Source organism: Fusarium keratoplasticum, chromosome 11 (assembly GCF_025433545.1).
Source record: "Fusarium keratoplasticum isolate Fu6.1 chromosome 11, whole genome shotgun sequence".
NCBI classification, from domain to species: Eukaryota; Fungi; Ascomycota; class Sordariomycetes; order Hypocreales; family Nectriaceae; genus Fusarium; species Fusarium keratoplasticum.
This window is the reverse complement of record NC_070539.1, coordinates 1066825-1090751: the sequence shown is the minus strand read 5'-3', so window position 1 is coordinate 1090751 and position 23927 is coordinate 1066825. Positions and strand designations below refer to the sequence as shown.

At 50.8% G+C, this 23927-nt stretch overlaps 11 protein-coding genes across 11 annotated transcripts; 8 read left to right on the top strand and 3 right to left on the bottom strand.

Moving 5' to 3' along the window:
• Nucleotides 1-407: 407 nt before the first annotated feature.
• NCS57_01317000 (uncharacterized protein) lies at nt 408-1217 on the top strand (the record flags this gene model as incomplete). Its single annotated transcript, XM_053062817.1, has 1 exon — nt 408-1217. The coding sequence occupies one exon, from the start codon at nt 408-410 to the stop codon at nt 1215-1217; it is 810 nt and encodes a 269-aa protein (XP_052907712.1).
• Nucleotides 1218-1508: 291 nt separating this feature from the next.
• On the bottom strand, nt 1509-3169 carry NCS57_01316900 (uncharacterized protein; the record flags this gene model as incomplete). The annotated part of the gene is made up of 4 exons (XM_053062816.1): nt 1509-2579; nt 2655-2930; nt 2980-3017; nt 3070-3169. The coding sequence occupies 4 exons, from the start codon at nt 3167-3169 to the stop codon at nt 1509-1511; spliced, it is 1485 nt and encodes a 494-aa protein (XP_052907711.1).
• Nucleotides 3170-3854: 685 nt separating this feature from the next.
• Nucleotides 3855-4953, top strand: NCS57_01316800 (FAA-hydrolase domain-containing protein; the record flags this gene model as incomplete). Its single annotated transcript, XM_053062815.1, has 5 exons — nt 3855-3869; nt 3924-4163; nt 4220-4255; nt 4311-4756; nt 4821-4953. 5 exons carry the CDS (start codon nt 3855-3857, stop codon nt 4951-4953), a joined length of 870 nt encoding a protein of 289 aa, XP_052907710.1.
• A 1240-nt stretch (nt 4954-6193) lies between these two features.
• NCS57_01316700 (uncharacterized protein) lies at nt 6194-6713 on the top strand (the record flags this gene model as incomplete). The annotated part of the gene is made up of 2 exons (XM_053062814.1): nt 6194-6496; nt 6570-6713. 2 exons carry the CDS (start codon nt 6194-6196, stop codon nt 6711-6713), a joined length of 447 nt encoding a protein of 148 aa, XP_052907709.1.
• Nucleotides 6714-7124: 411 nt separating this feature from the next.
• Nucleotides 7125-8618, bottom strand: NCS57_01316600 (uncharacterized protein; the record flags this gene model as incomplete). The annotated part of the gene is made up of 5 exons (XM_053062813.1): nt 7125-7387; nt 7438-7638; nt 7697-7832; nt 7900-8268; nt 8316-8618. The coding sequence occupies 5 exons, from the start codon at nt 8616-8618 to the stop codon at nt 7125-7127; spliced, it is 1272 nt and encodes a 423-aa protein (XP_052907708.1).
• Nucleotides 8619-10631: 2013 nt separating this feature from the next.
• On the bottom strand, nt 10632-12742 carry NCS57_01316500 (uncharacterized protein; the record flags this gene model as incomplete). Its single annotated transcript, XM_053062812.1, has 6 exons — nt 10632-10846; nt 10901-11039; nt 11094-11307; nt 11363-11910; nt 11962-12006; nt 12065-12742. 6 exons carry the CDS (start codon nt 12740-12742, stop codon nt 10632-10634), a joined length of 1839 nt encoding a protein of 612 aa, XP_052907707.1.
• Nucleotides 12743-13246: 504 nt separating this feature from the next.
• NCS57_01316400 (uncharacterized protein) lies at nt 13247-14697 on the top strand (the record flags this gene model as incomplete). Its single annotated transcript, XM_053062811.1, has 3 exons — nt 13247-13375; nt 13439-14183; nt 14243-14697. The coding sequence occupies 3 exons, from the start codon at nt 13247-13249 to the stop codon at nt 14695-14697; spliced, it is 1329 nt and encodes a 442-aa protein (XP_052907706.1).
• Nucleotides 14698-15053: 356 nt separating this feature from the next.
• On the top strand, nt 15054-16622 carry NCS57_01316300 (G domain-containing protein; the record flags this gene model as incomplete). The annotated part of the gene is made up of 1 exon (XM_053062810.1): nt 15054-16622. The coding sequence occupies one exon, from the start codon at nt 15054-15056 to the stop codon at nt 16620-16622; it is 1569 nt and encodes a 522-aa protein (XP_052907705.1).
• A 655-nt stretch (nt 16623-17277) lies between these two features.
• NCS57_01316200 (Cyclin-dependent kinase 1) lies at nt 17278-18344 on the top strand (the record flags this gene model as incomplete). The annotated part of the gene is made up of 3 exons (XM_053062809.1): nt 17278-17314; nt 17375-18050; nt 18098-18344. The coding sequence occupies 3 exons, from the start codon at nt 17278-17280 to the stop codon at nt 18342-18344; spliced, it is 960 nt and encodes a 319-aa protein (XP_052907704.1).
• Nucleotides 18345-19984: 1640 nt separating this feature from the next.
• Nucleotides 19985-20854, top strand: NCS57_01316100 (uncharacterized protein; the record flags this gene model as incomplete). Its single annotated transcript, XM_053062808.1, has 2 exons — nt 19985-20306; nt 20469-20854. 2 exons carry the CDS (start codon nt 19985-19987, stop codon nt 20852-20854), a joined length of 708 nt encoding a protein of 235 aa, XP_052907703.1.
• Nucleotides 20855-21334: 480 nt separating this feature from the next.
• Nucleotides 21335-22259, top strand: NCS57_01316000 (uncharacterized protein; the record flags this gene model as incomplete). The annotated part of the gene is made up of 2 exons (XM_053062807.1): nt 21335-21821; nt 21871-22259. 2 exons carry the CDS (start codon nt 21335-21337, stop codon nt 22257-22259), a joined length of 876 nt encoding a protein of 291 aa, XP_052907702.1.
• Between the last annotated feature and the right edge of the window lie 1668 nt (nt 22260-23927).

The window sequence follows — 23927 nt, the reverse complement described above, 5'->3', positions numbered from 1 at the left end:
AAGAAGCCTAACTCCAGCAAATTTTAGAAAGTAAATAAGTATGGCGTATGCCAGTGGCTCTATCGTGTTTTTCTTCCAAGTTTTAGGGAATTCTATCAACCCACAAGGTATTGTATGTCTCATGAGAAACTAGGTGTAGAAATTATTGGCTTATCGCTACCTTTGACAGCCCCCAATCGTGATATCGCCAAGGTCTCTCGACGCACATGTCTTGTAAACCCCGAAGACAAGGCGTTTTTGTACACCGATCGGTTTACCCTTTTGGTTATAGTAGACGTCATCACATTGTAACGTTGTTCCAGATTTGTCACGAGGAACTTGAAAAGAGGGGTTGGCGATGAGCAGACGACTTCATTCTTCCAGCTCAAAATTCTTCCCGTCTTGTTTACCGACTGCCTACTACCAACATGCCTCGACCGCATGCCATCTACCCCAGCCTTCGTGACAAGATTGTGGTTGTCACAGGTGGTGCAGAAGGGATAGGCGCTGCCACAGTTGAACTCTTTGCTCTCCAAGGCTGCCAGGTCATCTTCCTCGACATCGCTGGGGAGTCGGCAGGAGATACCATCGACCGTGTTGTTTCCCACGCCAAAGATTCTAGTGGAGTTGCGATCAAGACACCCATCTTTTACTTCTGCGACGTCTCTGACCTGGGGAAACTACAAGCCACCGCTACCGATATACTGAAGCAGCACGGTACAGTACATGTTCTGGTCAACAATGCGGCAGGCGCAGGCAACAAGTGCAGGCTCCGGACAGAACAAGTGACGCCCGAAGCATGGGATATCAACATCAACGGCAACCTCAGACACATCTTCTTCCTGAGCCAGGCCTTCATCCCAGCGATGAAGAAGGCTGGAGGAGGTAGCATTATCAACCTGGGATCCATCTCCTGGAGAATCCCCGCCACTGGAGTCTCAGTCTACGGGGCCTGCAAAGCGGCAATCATGGGCCTCACGCGTACACAGAGCAAGGAGTTCGGGCAGTTCAACATCCGGATCAACAGCGTCATGCCTGGAGCCATCGCGACAAAGAGACAGAAGGAAGAGGTTCTGACTCCCGAATACAGGGCGGAAGTCATGCGGGGACAGAGCTTGCAGAGGGATTTGGAGCCGGAGGAGGTGGCCAAGGTGATTGTGTTTCTTGGGAGTGATGAGGCGAGTGCGGTGACGGGAAGTTCGTATGTTGTCGATGGAGGTTGGTGCAGTGACCCCTGATCTTAGGTGGAGGACAATTCTCATGTTGCTTGCGCGAAGTTCGGCTAAATGCATCTTGGGAATGAGGATGATGTCACTCATTATCCAACAAACTCAAAGGATGGCTTCTTAAGTGAGTTTTAAGGGACTGTTTGCTGTTTCGCTTGGGACTTATACCTGAAAAGGTGTCGTGGCATGCCATTCAAGAATAAGACTTGGTCTATTTTTCGGACTATGACTACCCTTAACTAGAAAGAAAAGATGTAAGAAAATAACTCTTTGGCCATGACTCCAATATCCTCCAGAGAAAATCTATAGTTTAGCCTTGGGCCTCTGAGATGGCACAGCCAACGGGTCATACACAGCCGACGACAAGTTGTCAGCCGGGACACCACCTGCGTGCGATGACAAAGCCCGGCAGTCCACAAGGCTTGGGTTGAGATCCTCAACCTTTGCGCATCCTATCAACCTCATGTTCATCTCCATCTCGTCCTTGAGTAGCTGCATAGCCCTCTCTACGCCTTCTTGGCCATAAGAGCTCATGGCATACAGGAACGGGCGACCGATACCCACGCCCTTTGCACCGAGACACAAGGCCTTGATGATATCGGTGCTTCGTCGGATACCTCCATCGATGAAAACCTCCATTTTCGAGTCAAGCCCCTGCTCACGCAGAACCGGCATCGTCTCAGCCAGAACTTCAATAGCTGATGGCGCAGTGTCTAATTGTCGACCACCATGGTTGGAAAGAACAATGCCTTGAACGCCCATCTCAGCAGCCTTGACAGCATCTTCGACGCGTTGCACACCCTTGAGAACAATGGGCATTGATGTAATGCTTTGAAACCAAGGAATATCCTTCCACGAGAGAGCCGGATCGATGAAGCTTGAGATAGCCCTGGCGGCACCTTGACTGTTGTCGGTTTCGTGCCCACTTTGAACATCGCTGCCGGGATCAGTGAATTTGCTTCTCATATCCTTCTCTCGCCTGCCTAGCTGCGGCGCGTCGACTGTGATAAAAAGACCTTTGCAGCCTCTCTTTTCGGCATGTTGAATGATTTTCCTTGTGATTTCTCGATCCTTGTTGACGTAAAGCTGCAGCCATTGAACCTGAGCTCCTTGCTGCGCATCGAGGATTTCGTCTAGTGAGCAAGAGGCAAGCGTGGGAATCATCTGAATTACGTCGTGTTTGTGTGCGGCCCGGGTCAAGATGACTTCGCCTTCAGGATGGCCGAGCTTGCCAAGGGCTGTGGCAGTGACGTAGAAAGGGATCGAGCATTTCGTTCCCAACATCGTGGTAGAAAAGTCGACGTGTTCGACATCAACCAGAACTCGAGGGCGGAACCAGACGCGATGGAAAGCGCTGTGATTCTCTCGCATCGTCTAGGAATAGAAATGAGTAATGGTCCATCGACAACACAGGCCAGAAGGGCCAGGCAAGGGTGGGAGGGGTCTCACAATCTCATCATCAGCACCACTAGAGTAATAACCCCAGGCCGTCTTCTTCATAACGCGTCGTGCCACGGCCTCAAAGTCGAGTAGATTATAGCATTGCGAAAGGAGTGGCTTTTGAGAGAGACGTTCCAATCGTTCGGCCTCATCTGGGTCTTCCTCCTTCTCTTCTTCCTCCACTGTTGACATGTCAACGGGACCTAGATGTTTGGACTTGTCGAGATATTTCTCGAGTGTGTCGGGAGGGTGAACAGGGTCAAATTCATCGGTTGCGTCTTTGCCCTGGGAACAAGGTTAGTAGAAACTTCGGACGGAAAAATGAGTATCGTACGGCATATCGGAGAATAATCTTGGAACCTCCGGGGTGGTCTAAGGGATGTCAGAACACAGGATTGTCGTTATCTGCCTCGATGATGCCTACCGGGGAGAAAGTCTGTTACGTCATATGCCTTGCCATGGACAATGACCCAGCACGACTTGGCGCTGTTATGCTCAGCGACTTCAGCTCCTTTTAGGGCCATATTGATGAATCTGAGAGCTGGCGGGCTGGTTCTGATAGAGGCCGTGCTGGTCAATCAAGATGATGGTGTAGAAGTGCAAATAAACATCCAGCCAGGTCCACCAACTCAACACAAACTCAATCAAGGAGATGCCCAAGCTTAAATGTCCGAGCAGCAGCCTCCGTTGCCCCGAGCTAAGATCATCCCCATGGGGCCCTAATCTGGGGAAACACATGGTGTGGACAACGTCTCTTCAATGACTGGCTGTTTCTGCCCGGTCAATGCCCCGAGGAGTTCGGCGTCGATCCATCTCCGCCAGTATCCGGTGTCCTCGGTTGAACCATTATGTCATTCTTGGCCGTGAATCCAGAGAGATTGATCTTGATTACGGCTACGGGGCTTCTCATTGGTTCGGTATATGCCCCGAAATCTCGGCCTGTTTCGCCGAAGGAGGGTCCCCGCCTCCATCCGCCAGGCCCGTTCTACCCGTCACCGCTTCCGGTCATGGTTCCTCGACCTTGCATGGCATTGTCGACGAATCAAGAGAACTAATTATCCCCTGATTGTGCCTGAGATAATTGGCAGTGAGATCCAAGAAACAGCTGTGGGATTTGGAGCTTGATTGCAGCCTTTTAAGTGAGCTCCCGAGCCGTATCTCGTAACCGAAAAAAACCTCGGTCAACTTCCGCCGAAGACCTTTCTCAACATGCCAGCCTTCTCCGTAAGGCCCTCATCAGATCTGATATGGAGTCCACTCGCAACTAATGCATCCTAGAGACTCGTCCGGTTTCTTGCCAAAGATGACCGAATCTACTACGGTGATGCCATCCTCCCCGACGGCGAGGCCAACATCGCCAAAGCGAAAAAGGCGCATGTGATCACCGGTGATGTCTTTGGGGACCACAACGTTACCGATAAGATTGTCGATATTCGCCTTCTTCTTGCTCCGCTGGCAACGGAGGATGTCGGTACTGTGAGATGCCTTGGCTTGAACTACACGCAGCATGCCATTGAGGTGAGATACGCAAGAGGCTCACATAGAAGGCTCTGTATCTGATGAACTTTATCTAGACCAAGATGCCTATTCCCAAATTTCCCGTCCTTTTTGTAAGCGATCCTGATACCAAGAAGCTCATGAACTGGAAACTTAAACTCCAACCAGTACAAACCCAAGTCATCGCTCTCAGGACCATCCGACCCTATCCCCATTCCCGCAAGAGCGCAGACCGGCCAATCACTGGATTACGAATGCGAGCTTGTCATCGTCATTGGCAAGCAGGCCCTTGACGTTTCCGAAGATGATGCATTGGATTATGTCCTGGGTTATGCTGTTGGCAACGATGTATCTCACCGTGACTGGCAGATCAAATTCGGCGGAGGCCAATGGTCTCTTGGCAAGGGCTTCGATGGATGGGCGCCTTACGGGCCCGGTATCGTGACCAAGGACGTCATCAAAGACGGCCAGAACCTCAACATCTGGACCAAGCTCAATGGAGAGACTGTGCAGAACAGCTCCACCAAAGACCAGATATTTGGCATCAAAAAGGTCATCTCGTTTTTGAGTCAGGGTACCACTTTGGAACCTGGCGACCTCATCTTTACCGGAACGTGAGTTTTCCATTCCTCTGCAACAATCCTGAATTGTCACACTGATGATACGCCTGGGTTACAGCCCCGAAGGAGTTGGAATGGGAAGGAACCCACCCCTCTGGCTCAAGGATGGGGACGTTGTCGAGGTTGGCCTCGAAGGAGTTGGGTCAATCACAAATGCGGTTGAATTCGGAACCCCTAACGCGAAGATCTAGTGAAGTATTCATATGATAGCTTTGAGGTGCGAACTTGTGCTCATAGAATGTTAATAAGCAGTTCATTTGCTCTTTTTATCCATGTCTGAAATTGACATCCGACTGTGCCGGGAGATCTACTTTGACACCAACCCATGCACCCGTAGCATTGTCACTAAGCTAACGTGACTCAAGATGGAGGAGTAAGGGAGAGAAGCAAAAGTTTCAATCAATAGGGGCTTGGGGTGTAGAAATTGCATGTCTGTGAAATGAGTTGGAATCGCCATCCACGCCAGATAGATCGAAGGAAATCTGCCTGGCGAAGAGAAGCTCGTCGGTCCGAATGCTTACGGTACTGATACGCCATCTCATTGATTCTCGGCTTCTAAAATCCGAGCATGTGCCAAGCTGCGCCTCGCTAGTGTTCGTAGTTGATTGACTGATCGACCGTGGATATGCTTGGACCAGTCAGTGATTGCCCAACACCACCAAGGTCCATGGGAAACAATGGGGATATGTGCTTTATTAAAATCCATCATGTTTCAAGCTCTACACTATACGTCAACTATGGAGCGATGTTATGGAAGGATTCAAGGCAACAGCATTCCGACGCTTAGTACTATTGTTTTGCCTAGATTGTGTTACAGCACGACTGGCCATACTATCGGGAAAGCTAGATTTCCCAAGCCAATTCCTGTCCTTTGGGGCTACTCGGATCATTACAGTAACGTAATGCCATCAGATGCATTTACTCGTTCTTACGTACAAAGTGACGAGTGATCTCCCGTGCTGTATTTGTTGGGGAAGTTATGCAGACGCTGATACGACTCCCCTTCAATCTCTTAATGACGTGCATGAGACCTCCTGTTTCCGATGTCACGCCGTTTACCGCGTTTCCAATCCTTCGACCCACTATATCCCATCGGCGCTATCCATGCACCTTTGTAGACCAACTCATCTCAAAACAAGCTTCGGCCGGGCCGCGGCTGAGCATCTGCAGCTCTGCAAGGCTTGATATGTCCGAAGCTTTAGATGCTTCCGATTCCACAAAGAATGGAAGGTCGGTATCTTCACTGAAAACCGTATGAAGAAGGTGTAGATGGGAGGCTAGAAAGGGGGAAAGGCTATTAATAGCCGGAATGCCCGTCACGAAAACCCAGTGGATTGTACATCTATTAACGTACATCTCAACACCCAGTCTCATATTTCCACATTATTCTCAGCCCAGCATACTCTTTGGACCACTCTACTACCACTCAAAATGCAAACCTTCTCATCTGTTCTCCTTTTCCTTGGTTTTGCCATTGCTGCCTCTACCCAAGAAGCAGCTGAGGCCCCAAAGATCAACAAGCGCTTCAACGGCGGATGGTGTGGCGTCCACGTCCATACTTTCGACGGAGAGAACGCCAAGGGCTCCCACGAGATGAACGTCTGGGTCTACGACGGCAAGCAGCAATTGATCTGGTCTAAGGAGAGCATCTGGGGCGACGGACAGCTCATGGCCGAGAGTGAAGGCCTCCCTCTGGTGCTTAACATCAACACTCATGGATCTGGTGATGATGTTGTAAGTCCCTCCTTGAATTAATGAAAGCCGAAAACGATCTCTTTGAATGACTTGCTGATCTCGAATTCACTAGGCTACTTTCACATATGGCGACGATGCTTGGGGAAGCGGAAAGTGGGATTCCAACAATGGCCGATGCTCGGTTGGCAAGCAAGACAGTCCCAGCTTGACCTCCAGCACCGTCACTGTTGACCTTGACTGTGGATTCTCTTGCTGAGTGACGGGTGGCGATACCGTAACCACCATGGACGATGACTGTTGTAGAGACCTATTGACGTAACAATGCTGTGAGGAGCTGCTCTGGGATTTACCTGACTGGGTACCGAGTCGAAAGGGGGCGGGACATGCGGGACATATGAAGATTAAGGGGGAAAGGAGTTGGGCTTAGGACTGAAATAGCTGTGTTGCTATACAATAGAACAACGCATTAAACTTATCATGGTGTGTGCTTTGACGAATTTGAGTAGTAAGTAACATCCATCAAGGTGTATTATAGTTATAAGTCATCCCTATCTGCTAGTTGATACGCCAGGTACTCCCAACACTCCAGATCACCAGGGGATATTTAGAAGGTATCCAGACCTTCAGAACAGCAAAAGTTCAACCAAGGGGCTGAAGTAGCCCTTCATTAATTCATTGCTCCGTTGAAAGCAACGAGGTTGGGACTTCCATTGAGGTTGCCGCTGATCTGTCCGGAAGTTCCAAGAGCCTTGATGCGCTTGGTCACGTCAGCAGGGGCACGGAGATTCTCCTTGACCTGAAGGTAAAGAGCAAGACCAGCAACGTGAGGACAGGCCATAGAGGTGCCAGACATGACCTTGATGGCATTGGGAGAGCCAATACCAGCCGATTCGATGCGGTCGCCGGGTGCCATGATGTCAACCTCAGGTCCTGGGTATGGTTAGCAATTATAACAGCCATCTGGGGCAACGGGAACGAACCGTAGTTGGTAAAATAGGTAGGGTTCCAGTTAGAGTCGATGGCACCGACAGTCAAAGCGTTGGGGGCATTGGCAGGAGACTGGCCAGAGGCAGGGAGAGGGTTTCCATCTTCGTCACCATTTCCAGCCGCGACAACAGCGAGGATACCAGACTTGTAGGCAGAGGCAATCGCAGCAGTCCAGGCCTGAGAAGCAGGGCCACCTAAAGCGGGCTGTTAGTCTGATACTTTTCTCAGATTCAGAACCAGGGTCTTGCATACCGAGGGAAAGGTTGATCACAGATCGACCAGCACGTTTCTTTGATACGATGTCATTCACAGCCCAATTGAAACCCTCAAGTGTGGCCGAAGTAGAGCTTTCACGTCCCTGAAAGACCTTGACAGAGATAATCTGGGCCTAGTAAAGTCAGTTTAGTACATCGTACGCTCGGAATGAAGATAATGGGGGCGGGATTTCCACCAACCTTCTTGGCCACACCATAGGTCTTGCCAGCAATGGTCCCAGCAACGTGGGTGCCGTGCCCATTGGTATCGACATGGGCACCAGGGAACACGCTGTGTCCGGCAATGGCCCGACCCTGGAACTCGGAGTGGTTGATCTGAACACCACTATCGACTACGTAGGCGTAAGACTTGGCACCAGCAGAAGTATCGTAGGTGTAGCTATTGGAACCAGGCTCGCGGTGAGAAATAGCTCCGAGGCCCCAGGGGGCACTCTGCTGAGTAGTCAAGGCCCTCTTGGAGATCTGTCCTGGCTGTTCCCAGAGGTAGACCTTGCCGTCCTCGTCATCGCCTTGGAGGTGGATCTTGTGATCAGGCTCGATGAAGGCAACCTGACTTGGTGTTAGTGGTGGTACAAGGTAGGGGTAGCTGAAATTACCTCAGGGCTGGCCTCGATCTCCTTGATCGTGTCCTCATCGAACTCTCCAAAGTAACCATGCCAGTTGGTAGCATTGTAGGTTGACTGAATGCCAACAGTGCTTCGCTTCGAAAGGCTGCGACGGTGGACATCTTCAACCCAGTGAAGGTGAGATTGGACCGTGGTGTCATCAGAATCCGTCTTGAGGGTGACGATGTACTTTCCGGGAATGACTTCCTCCTGGAGCTTGTAGTTAAAGGGCGCAGCCAAGGCAGCAGGGAGGATGGCTCCCAGAAGGAGAGAGACCTGGCGAAGACTGGGCATGATGAATCAGGCTGAAGGGTAAAATGTAGCAGATGAATTTGAAGGAATGACACAGTCACACAGGACAAGTAGAAAGGAGCGTTGTGGGTAAAGATCAAAGAATGTAATGAAGTGAAAGAACTGAAAGAACTGAAAGAACTGAAAGAACTGAAACGAATGTGGTGATGGAGAACTTGCTGAGAGAGGAGGAAAATGTCAAGTCTCGACCAACATTATATACATTGCACATCATGGTTGTCGACACCGTTGAGGCGTTGAAATGAGGTTATCACATGAAAGGGACATCTGGGCTCCAGCCTGAAACTCGTGGTATACCCTGTTGGTCGGCTTTCCAGAGCGATCTGCAGCTAACGTTCCCGAGAGGGAAAGGTGGGACCATGAGAGAAGCCAGGACCTGGGAGAACTTCTGTCTAGCCCAGGTAAGAAGCTAATCAATCAGTTGACCGTTGAATTTTCGGAGGTCAGACACGACTAGTGCAGGGGCTAGCTCCCACCTGTCACACAACCCATGTATGAGCTTGTATCAAATCTTAAAAACTCCTCAGACAAGGTTCTTTCAGCCACTCCTGTGTTGGAAGAGATATTTAATTCTCTGACGTAATTTTCTACCCGCTTGAGCCTCCTGCTGGCTTCGAAGTTCGGTGACTTAGATGACTGACCCAACGTTAGCAAATGCCGAGCATCGTGGGGGAAAAGCTCAGGGGCTACGGAGAGAATCGAATTAGGTAGGTGCTGTGCCTCGGGCGTGCAAATGGTAAGCCCGGCATGCCTCGTGGTGCAGTTGGGAGCGGCGGGGGGTAGCTATGCTCTCCCTGGGTATTCTGCGAATCTCCTCGTGGCCTCAACTAACGCCATGGTGAACTTGGTGACGCTTCTAAAAGGGGCCGCCAGCCACATCGATGAAGAAGGTAGTTCTTGACATATGCGTACCAGACTGAAGCCGTGGCAGGAAGTGCGGTGACAGTACCACTGTTTGCCGTGTAATGCTCCGTTGCAGACCTTCGAGCATCACATCAATGTCGTTCCCCATGGGAAAATATGGACTACACGCAAGCCACACCGCCACCAAGAGTGGGAACTAAAGACTGTCCCTCTTGAGATGATTTTCCGGGGCTAGACAAGGATCTCGTCGATCTGGCAGAGAACTAAGTGAGAGCCGCCTGAGTTAGCCACCCAGCGTGCCCACCCAAGTCCAGATCCTTGAATGACAACCCTTTGTCCAAAGATCATAGATAGGATGTGGTCCACGAGGAGCATCATTTCTGCTCACCTGTATACTGCTCGTCATCTCGGGTATACGCGCCTTTGATCGGGGGAAAGGCAGACTGGCTGCCTGTCAAAAGGTCCTCGACCCACCTGTCTAGTGTTTCGACTAGCTTAGACTGGCAGCAGGTTAACCTCCTCCGCGAGTTTCGGGTATGGCATCATGGGGCCCCTCTGATCATGGCATCATTTCCAGTCAAATATCATGGTCTAGACCGAAGCGTTAGGTTTACAAGGCTATACGTCGAACTCCAACGCCAAGAGTAGTCGCTACAAATAGTCAAAGTGAGTTGTCACTTGCTAAGGTGTTTGATTGAGCCAGGCCTGGCGTGCACATCCCTGAGCCAAGATGAGCGGAGGGTCATGGCCGAAGGGAAGTCGGCCGAACTTCATACCCCAGGAGACGCCCCTTATGAGGGTTGACGCTTGATCGGTGAGTGCATATTCTAGCTACGGTGCTCTTTGGCTGATCATCGACCTATCCTGGGATTTGATCAAGTCCAGACGGGCATAAAAGAGCACCTGAACATGGATCATGCTTCAAGGGGCTTGACAGTCACTTGCCAAAACTTCGTCGGCTGGTCGACCAGGTAGGCACCGAAGCAAGCGCCGACTTAAACGCCGAGACTCACTCGATCTGGTATGCTCTTAGCTCACGACATTGCACTGACGTTTGCTTCTTATAGAGAGGATTTTGCTTCCCTACTGGTATCATACATCTAACCCGACCCCTTCCTCTATAAAGATTGTCTACTCCACCGAGTAAGAAAATGCCAGCTTTGCCTGGCCACACTCTTTCCCCTTGTGCAGGACCTTGAGGTCTAACAAACCATCCTCACCCAGCGCCCGGACCTCGAGGGTCAATTTTAGTGGATATAACATCACACCCTCCTGCTTGCTCGGTTCAATGGTGTTAAAATCCACATCTTCAAACGTGTAGTACATTTCAGCGACGTATTCAACATCTGTATTCACTTCTGTCAGCAATGAGAAACGATTTCAAGCTCCTCAATGCATACCAGGACTTTCCACTGTGTCCGGACCATCATCAAGGCTACAGGCGTAGAGTGAAATAGAGCCGCCGACCTCTTGGGTAGGTGCTGTGACCTCTTTGAGAAACTCTACAGAGAATTTCCACTCGGAATCTATTACACTGTTCTGTACAGAGCAGTCAGCTCGACGACGGGCATGGCCGGGTATGGACTCGCAGACCTTGGAAGCAACCCAATATATGAAACCATTCAGCAGGTCCCGCTTGGTGCTACGCTCTCTCCACACCCTTCTCATCCTTCTGTCGTAGTTGCCGTGCTTCTGTGGGTCATACTCGCACGAAGAGTTGTATCCGTAGTGCCTTCTGCATCTCTTTTCGGTTGTAATGGCACCCTCGATCCCTCGGAGCACAGCACCACATACAACGGCCGACCATCTATCCGACAACGCTCATTAGCAATTATTTCTGCCAAGACCTCAGTAATGCTTACGCTCCGCTCCATGGTGTGGTCAGTCTGATGGACTGGGCAAGACACCAGTCTTGCAGTCTCTCCTTGATATAAGGCGAAGAACCGAAGCCACCAACGAGCACAAGGTGGTCGATGCTGCTGTTCGTCTCCCTTTTCGCTCGATTGACCTGATCGGTCACCAGGCCGACTATTTTGTCCCAGACTGGGTCGAACAAAGTTTCTAGGTCCTGTTGCGTGATCAAAACATATCCAAAGCGGTCGTCGTAGTGCTTCTTCAAATCCGGGGTCGCCGTGAGGGACCTCATGAGCAGATGTAATCGATGTGGCCGAGTTTTGGGCAGCTTGAGACTGAAGTCCCGCTTCGCCATCTCGAATTGATCCATGAATTGGCTCCCAGGGCCAGTCATCTCAGGATCAAGAGATGTAAAAGCCTCGCCGAATCGTTTCTCCATGAGGGCATGGAAATTGCGGTCCACGAACGTGCCGCCACATTTGCCACCCCCGCCGACGCAGAGCTCTCGTAATTTAAGATCTGGTGAAGTTTTCTGCACCTCGTAACTTGTAATGTCCTGGGGGAATGAGCTTTGGCACTCAGAAGCTAGCGAAATTTGGTCACTTACCACAGTCCCACCTCCGAGATCACACACCATCACTTTTGCTCCGACCTTCAGACGCTAGTTAGCATGTGGGTGGCCTCCTTGCAAGGGTCATGTATATACGTACTTCTATCAGATCTTGAACGTGATGGATGCTCGACTTTAGGGCGAGATGAGCTGCTGCCTCTGGTTCAGCGATCAGTCGAACACGATCATAGGGTCGAGAACTAAAGCCCGCATCCCGTGCTGCCTCCATGGTCAGCTGCTTGGCCTCATCTGACCAAGTTGCAGGCACAGTTAACCAAATGTCGACGGGGAGATTGTCGAGGTAGCCATGGCCAAACTTTTCGGTCACAACCCCCTGATACATGGTGTTCAACCCTCGGAGGTAGGCCGTGACGATCTCCTTTGCTGTGCGACCTCGAGGCAACTTCATGATTCCACTACCGATAGCCTTTTTTAGGCTTGGATCATCGTACTCTGACGCTATAGCTGAGCTATCAAGCAACAGCTTCGTCCAAGCATATGCTCTCATGCCCGGTTCGACTTGGTATCCCCACAAGTTCTGGCTGAGCTCTTCTTCATTCTCATCGGCAAATGCGATCAGCGAAGGCGCCTTCTCGCAATGTTCGGAGCGGTGCGATGAGGCGCCAGGGTAAGCTGTCCAAGGTTTGATCTCCTTGAAATCGGTGGCCGTAGACATTGCAAAGCTAACGCCGGAGTATGTTGTTCCATAATCGATGCCCACAATGAGCCGAGCCCTTCTTTGGAGGGCCAGACCTTCACGCCTCTCGGACGCCGGCATGGTGATTGCAGGGACAGGAAACGCTACAAATGATTCAGCCAAGGACGAGGTAAAACAAAACGCGATAGAGTTGGGGATCACAGTAAGAGAAACGCGGAAACGCCCAAGATCTAGTCAATTCCTACGCAAGGAGGACGGCTAATTTGCCGAGCCTGATTCCAAAAAATCAAGGCGCTAGAACGCCTTGTTCGGCTGAAATGCCTCGCCAAGACATGCATCGCCTCTGCGCTGGTGTGCAGCGCATACTCGGCGTTGGGCATTGGCTGGGCCTACCGATGGCTTGCTGCAGCTGCATTCAGCTCTGACGCGTCAGGTCATGCCATGGATGCACTGAATATCAGGCAGGCTGTGAGCCTGGTTCGCCAGGTGCCGGCACCTAAGACGGCCGAGTGACGATTCCTATGCCACACAATTCCTGTATAAGACGACAGACAGGGTTACGTACTCATTTTTGGATTTTGTGTTTGATCTGACCTGCTACTAACGCCCGAATAACCCAGCACCATGGATTGTCACGCTAGCGAGCTCAGTATGAGCAGACAAGGCGGCAAGGATGAGGGTCATTATGCTTCCCCGACAGCCGACGGCCAAGAGGCGGACATACAAAATCCGACAGGCGAAGAAGAAAGACCAGTAAGTTCCTGCTTGGTCGGATACCCAGAGTCAGGTGGTTTTGTAACTTACGAAAATGTTTAGTCTCCACGCTCGATTATGGGAAGTGTTGAATCAAGCATTGCCCTGGGGCATGAACCTGAACCAGCAACTTATTCCAAGAGCAGTGGCGGCAATCGAGCCCAGGCCATGGAACCACAAGACACCGGGATGTGTCATGAAGGAGGTAGCATTCGACATGGAAAACATGTACAAGAGTATCCAGTTCCCCTGCAAAGCAATATGGCTGGCGCAGAGACTTACGACTGGCCACCCTTCGTCATGGTCTCGAGCTCAGAATGCATCAAACTCGCGACCGATAATAGGTATCACTTAATGCGCATCCGCCAACTCCAGGAAGATATCCGAAAGGAAAAGGCTCGAGCGAGGCAGCTGGAAGACGACATAAGAGATCAGGAGCATGTGATAGCAGCGGTTCACTCCAACGCCATTGGCGCTTTGAGCAGCAAAGTGTCCAGCAGTCTCCCTGACGACAAGATTCGACGAGAGCTCAACCATCTATTTGACGGCATGGCTCGCGACTGGTGCCTCGATTTTCACGCAACCGACAAAGTAGACGAATCTCGTGCAGCTGATGTTCTTATGTCAAATAACATCTTGGCTAATGATCCTGACCTCCCGCCTCATCTCAAAATCAACATGAAGGATGAAACAGCCGCCCCGGTGCTCCTCCAAGCCGCGCTTGCGAAGACTCTCTGCGACCTCTTTTTAACAGAGCCCTTTTTCCTCCAAAGCTGGCTGCCTAGAGCCTCTGATATGGTATTCGAGGGTTGGTTGTCGCATACAGCTCCATTACTAGACGACGCAAGACATGCTAACAAAGGACAGGACTCAACCCAGAAGTGATGACAACTTGGCGAGTCCGGACAGTCGAATTCTTGGAGGCCGCTTTTCCACCATCAAGACAGTTCTTTGAAGAGCGGGCTGAAGACTTCGTGAGACAATATGCATGTCTCCTGCAACAAGTTAATCAGGATGCTTTGTCAGAGTTAACAGAGCTGATGGAGCAGTTTGGCAAGCTGGCCATCCAGTTGTGGAAGCGCCATGTTCTCATCAGCGTCGAGGGTCTGGAACACCAGGGCCTAAAACACTTCCGTTCAGCAAATGCAGACATGCAGGCTGAGGATAGTGTCTTGCGCGGGGTAAGAGGGTCGCGTCTGGATGGGAGGCCTGTTCAGATCATGGTCAGGCCGCGAATTGTGTCGGAGCCTGTCCATCCGGATGGTCAGCTTGCAGACAAGGTGGTGTGGTCCAAGGCGGTTGTGTGGGTTTCAAGCGCTTAAGCAAGGCAACGAGGCTGTTCCAAAATCAGTAAGATAGAAGGATGATCTAAGTGTTAACTGTTTGATTGGTATCCACGTCGCTTTGTGGGCTTTTTATTGCAGTTGATGGCGGGGGCTGAGTCGAAAACATGTAGATTGCCTCGCAAGGCAACCAGCCACGGCGCTAGCAATCACCAGGGTATGTGGCACATCCTAAATTCAGGCTGTGACTTCGAGACGGAGTAGGGGAGTTTTTCAAGTCTTCGGGGAGAGAATATGCTCTTTATAGGTCTTGGAGACGCGCCATTGTACTACTCTCATTCATTCACCATCAAAATCTTGACTTCGAGCTCTCTAGGTAGTCACTAGTAGACAAAATGGTGACTGTAACACTACAACAGCCAGCTGGGCTGCAGGCAGACCGTGCTTCGAAAGAAGAGAACGCCAAGTCTCTGTCCCTCATTGCTGTCATGGGGGTTACCGGCTCCGGAAAGAGCAATTTCCTACAGCACCTAATTGGAAAGGGGCGAGAGAAAGGGCCGACTGTTGGGCACAGCCTCTCCTCGTGTAGGTCTTTCACCAGCAGCTGGCGGCGCGAGACTTACAACGCGTCAGGCACACAGAAAACCGAAATATACGAATGTCGATTGGGCAACAAGCAAGTCGTCTTCTTCGACACCCCCGGCTTCGACGACACTTACCGCGGAGACGCTGACGTGCTTGCCGACGTTGCTCAGGTGCTTAGTTCCTCGTATAAGAACAACCTCAAGTTGAACGGCATCATATACTTGCACCGAATCAAGGACGAGCGGATGACAAACGCAATTATGCGCAACCTCACTATGTTTCGAAATCTCTGCGGTGATGCTGCCTTTCAAAATGTGGCTCTTGTAACAACGTTCTGGGACGAGTTGCAGGATCAAAGCAAGGGCGAGGATCGCGAGGAACAACTCCTTGCCCGAAGTGAATGGTGGGGATACATGACTGCCAAGGGCTCTAAGAGTATGAGATTCCACAACACTCGAGAGTCTGCGTTGGACATTGTCTCCAAGGTCATTGACTTGGATATCGTCACTCTGCAAGTACAGGAAGAAATGGTCAACAGGGGGCTCGAGGTCGATCAGACGACGGCTGGTGAGGCCTTGAAATCTGAGCTTGCCGAGCAGCGCAAGGCATTTGAAAAGGCTCTCCAAACCCTCCATCACGAAAAAGAGCAGGCGAAACGAGACCACGATGTGCTCCTACAGCAGATGATCGAGACGATGGAATTGGAAAAGGCGACACTGCTGCAAGAGATTGAGAGTGAGCAAGCGGCTTTGCATGCGGATAGGCGAGAAGAGCGGCGTCGGATTGAGCAAGAATTTTACGACGAGAAGCTGAGGCTGGAACGGATGGTTCAAGAAGTCGCCGCCGAATCAGTTCGCATCAAGGAGGAGACCGAGACGGAAGCCAGAGAAGAGCGACGCCGCCTGAAGGCTGAGTTCGACGGCAAACTGCATGAGTTCAGCGAGCAGCAAAGCCAGGAGGTGCAAAAAATTGTTCGGGAGTTTGAACAGCGACTTGCTGCGGAGAAGGAAGATGGTCAAAGGCGCTTAAGCGAGGCCCTGGAGCGTTCTGACGCTGTCATTCGCGACCTAAGAAATAGCATGAACCGCTCCAGAAGTGAGGATCGAAGAAAATACGAAGAGGAGATCAAGAACATCAAAAGGCGCCAGAGGGAGACAAAGGAGCAGAGTGAAAGGTGGGCAGATGATATGGAAAGGATCAACCGCGAGATTCTAGCCAGTCAGGTTGAGCAGCGAGACGCGGACAAGAAGGACCAGGGTGGAATTAAGACAAAGATTGACAAGTTGAAGGAGCAGAAGAAGTCAAAGACTCAGGTTTTTTGGTCCCGGATCGGGGCTCTTGCTGGGGTTGGGAGTTTGCTGCTTGCTGCACTTGCATGAATATTGGTGTTAGATATCGTTGCAACGTAGAGTTTAGTCTTTATCTGGCGCAACAGTCATGATACTCATGTATCCCAAGGATAGCTACTTTGATATTTCCAGGGTTAGCACGCGCATTGGGTGTGATTGTCTCTGTGATGGCGAGTCCGACGATTCTCATGCTACAGTTCACAGAGTTTCATAACGCAACGACAATATAGATATCTTGACGACAAAACGCTTAATAGCGAAGGATCTGTCAGCACGCATCATCAGGAAATGACGGTGTTAACCATGAGATATCAGGTGGTTGATGTTCCTATGCCAACTGATGCGGGGCCTGTTTATTTCCAATCGCGCGCGCTTTTTCTTTTCATGTTGTCCCCGCAACAAAACACGTCGACCGACATTGACCACCACCGAGCACCCGCAAAGAAATTCTGTCCTTTCCTCCTCATAACGTGATTCACCAAGAGAACGTTTTGCTACGGACGCGCCTTCATAATTGACGCTATTCCGAACCTAACGCATACTAGCTCTAGTAAGGCTTCGACCGGACTTGGTCGTGTACCACTTTAACCCAAAACGACCCTTGCGTTGGCGGCCTGGCAGTAGAGCCTCCACATTACCCAGCACCAAGGTCTCACGTGAGACATTTTGGATCACCTTCAACATCATGGACAACTACCAAAGGATAGAGAAGGTCGGTGAAGGTTGTTTCCCTGACCCGACACTCATCTTTTTTGCTTAGCTATTGACTCGCACAACCATAGGAACGTACGGCGTTGTCTACAAAGCCCGGGACCTCGCACACAATGGCCGCCTCGTTGCCCTCAAGAAGATCCGCCTCGAGACAGAGGACGAGGGCGTCCCCAGCACAGCCATCCGTGAAATTTCAGTCCTCAGGGAGATGAACCACCCAAATGTCGTCAGCCTGCTCAACATCGTCCACGCAGATAGTCACAAGCTGTATCTCGTCCTTGAATTTCTTGATCTTGACCTCAAGAAGTACATGGACTCCCTACCAGTATCTGATGGAGGCCGTGGCAAGCCTCTTCCTTCTGGATCGTCTGCAACCATTCGCACCCTTGGCATGGGCGACCAGGTCGTGCGCAAGTTCATGCTTCACCTCTGCGAGGGCATCAAGTACTGCCATTCGCACCGTGTCCTTCACCGAGACTTGAAGCCTCAGAATCTTCTTATCGACAAAGAAGGCAACCTCAAACTCACCGACTTTGGCCTCGCGAGAGCTATTGGTGTTCCACTACGTACCTACACCCACGAAGTTGTAACTCTCTGGTATCGAGCACCAGAGGTCTTGTTGGGAGGCAGGCAGTATTCAACAGGCGTGGACATGTGGTCCATCGGTTGCATCTTCGCCGAGATGTGCACGCGCAAGCCAATATTCGCTGGCGACTCCGAAATAGATGAGATTTTCAAGATCTTCCGGTAATTGCAACATCCTCGTCTACTTGACCGCACTAACCTTTTCAAAGTGTCCTTGGAACACCCGACAATGAGATTTGGCCTGACGTAACTTCTTATCCTGATTTCAAGCCCTCCTTTCCGAAATGGAGACGAAACTATGACGCCCCCTTGTGCCCCAACCTGGACGAAGAAGGGCTGAATCTGCTTGATCTCCTCCTCGTCTACGACCCTGCCTATCGCCTCTCTGCAAAGAGGGCATGCACCCATCCGTACTTTGATAAGCTTCACTACGAGAACGAGCAGGTTGGCAAATAGGAGTAACCGATATGGGAGAGATGCATCTGGTGGTTTGCTTGGCAGGTGGCGTTGTATTCGCTAGCTGCCTAATCTATGGATGCATCTTGGGTGCAATAGTATAATTTTGTCTGAACATACCCCTCTACTTTCGACTGGATGTATGTAGCAACAAGGCTTATGTCTGGCTAACTCCCTCGAAGCCTCCTTCCTTTAACGGAGGTGTAGTATACCCTTTACTTGGCACTACCGCATCTTTAGTGATTTTACTCTTTCGTAATAGGAATCTAAAACGTTTTGCTGGGCCAACCGTCATTTCGCTTTGGAGAACTGTGCATTCGCCTGGGAAAGCGGAAGAAGGCTTGCTGATTAAGAAGATATAAGCCACCATCAGATCCTATATTCACGAGCGCTTTGAGATCTTTATTGATTTCACAAGACCAAAAGCGTCCATCATGTCAAGGTTTTATTCATGGCAAGGTACATCCCAGCCCCAGGCCGCCAACGGCTTTCCCTATCCATCGTTGCTCTGTGTGGATCCCCTTCGGGTAAGTTTCTCAAACCCCCGATATATCTTGTCAGTCAGCGAGTCCGATCTTTCAATTCCCTTTCTCTCATTAGGTCGCACCCTCTGATTATATCGGTTTCTCTGGTTAGATCGCTCCCTCCGACGGCTTTTAACCCGACTCAAAGGTGTACCCTGCTGCGGTGGTTTTTCTCCTCCTGTTGGACCTGGGTTGGACTCTGCGATCACCACCTCTCCTCTTTTTGTTTTCAGTAGTTTATGCAGCTTGGAACTTTGTAGCCACTCTCTAGCAGCCGAATAACGCTGGAATTTAATCCTGAATGATCTGTTGGGATCTTTTCCCAGTTCGATCCATTGGACTCCCTGCAGACTTATGGACACCTCGAGGCCATCCACGCTCATAATAGGGTCGAGACCGGAGTCCTGCCCCAACGACTCGAAATATTCTTGGGCTTGGTTTTGTTCGGAAAAGCAGAGGACCATTTGATTGCCCGTCAGCGCGATCTGGACCTTAAAGCTGGGCGGTTTTTTTCGCAAGGCCTCTGATACGTTGCGACTGGTCATGGAGTGTTTGCTGGGGATTGATGAGGAGGTAGTTCTGATGACAATGCAGCGAGTATATCCGAGGATGCACTATAGTTGTTGTCGTGTCGTGCAGAGCGCTATGATATGTCCGGGTCCTGGGGGTATAAGTAGGCAACCGCCTTGTCGTGGAGAGACCTCGTGTTCTGCGTCTTCACAGTGTGACTATGAAGTCACGCGGCTTGGGAAAAGGTCAAGATAGACAACTTCTCGCCGAGAAAAGACTTTGCCAGAGCCTAACTATAACTAATTGGCACTGTGATAACGGGTCCCGCAAGTTTGGGCCGTAGCGTTATCTGGGATACCAATTATGCCCCCTCCCTCGGCCAAGCGCCATCTTGCTCTGGTCACACGACGACCCAAACCGCATTGCAGAAACAGCCACTCCATCCTGGATAGAGCTGCCTGCAGATGACTGCATTTCAGCTGACAGGGTTGGCTTACCAAGTAACATTCATGGCAGGTTTCCGGGCAGAAATATTTAACAATCTCTTCCAAATTGACAGTCAACAAGCAGATCGAGCATGAACAATCTTTACCGCTCATACGACCCATGTCTTCCACTGATCAGCAACTCAGCGGCCAGGACAGCCCGCTGCAGGAAGCACCCACTGCCGCGGAGGAAGCAGACCAGGAATGGATTCGAGGGGAATACAAGAATAATCTCATTGAAAAGGTCCGACAGTTCCATTTCGCCAAGATCCTCTTTCCTCCTCCGCCCAATGAACGGTCAAGAAGCTACCGCGTCAGCCTCGCGGAAATGCAGCGGATGCGCATACAAAGACTACAGTATAAACTTGCTACTCATGCCAGGAATCTGTACGAAGGACCTGTTAAAGACTGGAGGGACTGGGAGAGGGATCTCCAAAACTATGGTGAGAACGAGCACTCTCTAGTTGAACTTGTCGATCCCTTTCCTTCTTCGCAGTTCGAGATCGAAATACCCTGACCCAATAGCAATCTAGTCCAAGCTTTGCAGGAACACGAATACATGGAAAGGCGCGGCGGTGAGTCGAGAGATCCATTTCTGATCACAGGGCAGAGGCGGGTCGACAGAGATCTTCTCGAGAGGGTCATGGAAAACATCAGGCCTCCCACTGGACGGTCAAGACTGGTCCTAAACTGGGAGACAAAGCGCATCTCGCCTGTCGCTACACGAGGAGACAACCGATCTGAGAAACTGCTTATGCGTGCAGGCGTCGCTGCCGTTGGCGCTGCGTTTCTAATAGCACCTATGTGGCTTTGTATCTTGACCCTTGATACTCGACAGGCGCTTTGGACGACGACCATTTTCGTGGCTGTTTTTGGTATCATGATGGCTTTCGTACTCCACGATAACATCGCGGTTCTCTCAGCTACGGCGGCTTATGCAGCGGTATTGGTCGTTTTTGTGGCCTTGGTGGCAGAAAAAGAGGAAAGTTAAGGGGTCGAAGTTGTTCATCTAGCTGCTCGGTTCTGATGGGAAGACTAAAGTTCCAATATTTCCCAGTCTCTCAGTGACTATTGTGATAGTATCAATTGTAGGAAACGGTCTTCGCGCCTTTGAATCTCAATTTTGGGTTTGGGTCTCTTGTCCAGAATCAGGGCCAGCCAACGCAAAGCAAAGGACTCCCGAAGTGCCTCCCCTAGCTTGGGGGTTGTACACTCGTTTTACATGTGCCATGTGCCAAAATCAGATATTGATCATTCCTCAATAGTCCGCAGCTTAACTCCGGAGGGTCTCCAAACCGGTGCCTTGACACCATCAAAGTCTCAGGTGCTGGCCAATGCGGCCCCGATTGTCCCGGACCTAACCGGCGCTAAAGTCCGTGAGCCGCGATCCTCTCTCTTATAAGGTCATAGACTTCTGGGCAACAATCCAACTTTATCAGCATCTTATATAGTCTTATTACACTTCATCAATATGACTTCTTGGAAGACTTCTAAGCTAAGCTGGTTTATCACTGGGGCAGCGTCGGGATTTGGTCTGGAGCTCACTCGGCTCGCCCTTGCCAACGGCCACAACGTTATTGCAACATCACGAAATCCAGCCAAAGTCCCGGAATTGGTCTCTGAGATCGAGAACAAGGGCGGTCGTTGGCTGAACTTGGATGTTGACGACCCCGACGGTGGCCTCGTCATTGAGAAATTGGAAAAGGAGGGCACTGGGATTGACATTTTGGTCAACAACGCCGGCTGGTCCATTCACGGCCCTGTCGAGAGCTTCCCAGAAGATGAGGTCCGCCGGCAAATGGAGACGGTCTACTTTGGACCATACCGCCTTATCAGAGCAGTGCTACCTCATATGCGACAACGACGTCAAGGGTTGATTCTCAACATCGGATCTGGCGCCGGAGTGGGTGGCAGAGAAAGCATGGGCATCTACGCCGCTGCCAAGGCTGCGATGGATGGTAAGTCACTCTCGAACCTGACTATGAATTGGAAATTGATCTCAAATAGGCCTTACAAGGATTCTCGCCCGCGAGGTTGCTCCTTTCAACATCCGTACCTTGACAGTCCAACTTGGCGGGTTCGACACCAACTTTACCAACGCTCTTCGGCTATCATCTGTACCCTTCCCACAAGACTACATTGGCGGGAGGACAGACCAAGTGGCTCACAGCTTGCTTGGCAGCAAATACAAGGCCGATGGTGATCATCGCAAAGCCAGCCAGGTCATTTACGAGGTTGTCATGGGGGAAGGCCGGGGAGAAGGGAAAGAGGATGAACGAGTTATGCCGCTTGGAAGAGATATGCTATTGCTCATGGACAATGTTTTCAAGGATATGCACCATCAAATCGAGACGTTCCGGGAGATTGGAAATAGCGTCTACGTTGATAACCAGTAGGTTGGTTTCTGGAATCACCACTCATGATAAACATTTTGGAATACTGAACATTGAGGGGAAACTCAAGCTAGTATGATTAACATCAGCATTTGGTAGCCACGATAGACGATGGCTCTATCAAGCTTTCCTCTGTGATATCGGAATGGTTGCGACTGGTGCCGCCAGCTCCAGTTTCAATGGTGAAATCTCGTCGCAGAGACTCCGCCCTTGAGTGCGACATGGAGACTGGTCGTTTCAATCGCACGGTCGAAACGTACCCCTCCTTGATAGCCCGCGTCAACTCGGTCCACGAAAGAACCGGGCTCTCCGTCGAGGTTTTGGTGGATCAAGTTGGATATCGACAATATCGACTCTTTTACCACAATGCGGACAGACAGATAATGATGATGTCGTGGGAGCAGGACGCGAAGCTTTGGACTGACGTAGGAAGGGTCTCGCCGGATGCCGGCCTTAGGATGGCCTTGGCGTTAGCTTATCACAAGCGCAAAGACATTTCGGTGGTTTCCTCACGAGGCTCTAGAGACATTGAAGTGGCTCGCTTGCCACAAGATGAGATGTGGCAGATCGGTAAGGCGTATCTGACTACCAAATATCCAGCCCAAACATATCACTCATTGTTCCCAGATAGTTTCCCGCGCCCTTTGAAGGGTAACGTCACAAACGAGACCGCCCCCAATCAGCTCAAATTTGACGACACATCTGGCTCCGACTTCTCCCTACCATTCTAGGACCCCGATACTCAAGCTATTGGACACGCAGTGACAAAGAACGGGTTACGAGAAGTCTACTATATCGGCACAGACAACACATTATATCAGGCTCGCGAGTCCAGTACTGACGGTGAATGGATTCTTGGACCCAACGGTAGCCAGACAAATTAGCCGAAGGCCGGAGAAAGAAGCGGCGGCATAGCAGTGGTATCGCGGTCAAAGGTCCCCGGCGAGGTCTGGATTTACTACTGGGTCGACGGAGCGATCATCCAAGCTTACAAGTCGGCCGCCGGTATCTGGGAGGAGGCAAAACCGCTGCAGGCTAATGCAACTAGTACGGATGTGGCTCTTCCGCCAGTTGACGGCAATAGAGGCGAGGACCTTGGCCCCGGTGGCTGGAATACTTCAATCAAGGCCGGCGTCGGTCTTGGTGTCACAGCTGGTGTATTGACGGTTGGAGCGTTAATTTGGTTCCTCGTCAACCGTCATAATACTCTCAGCCCTATCTTCAGGACGCGAGGCGCTCATATGGAGGGCGGAAGTCATAGCGACCTTCCAGAACTTTATATAGCCCAGAGGGCGACGCCGACCGCCGTTCAGTCCGCTAGACCCTCTACGAGGAGGCAGGCCGCGGAGCTGTAGCAACCAGGGATGGCTTACGAGCTTGCAGGACACCCCGAACGGTGAGTCGAGTCTTGCACAAATTTCAGGAGGGTAATACGGGCTGTTGCTCGTGCCAGGATGGCTGTTTATCAGTTGAACTCTTCCTTGCCCAAAGAATACCGGCGTGTTTGTATTCTTCCGGTGGCCGTCTACTAGTTACAATGATTATGGAATAATACGGTCCTGAACCTGATACTATTAGACAAATTCAAATATCATAATGGCCAAGTAACCAAAGTTCAATACGCTTCGGAGAATGACAATTCTGTCAATGCAGATACTACACCTAGCCAAA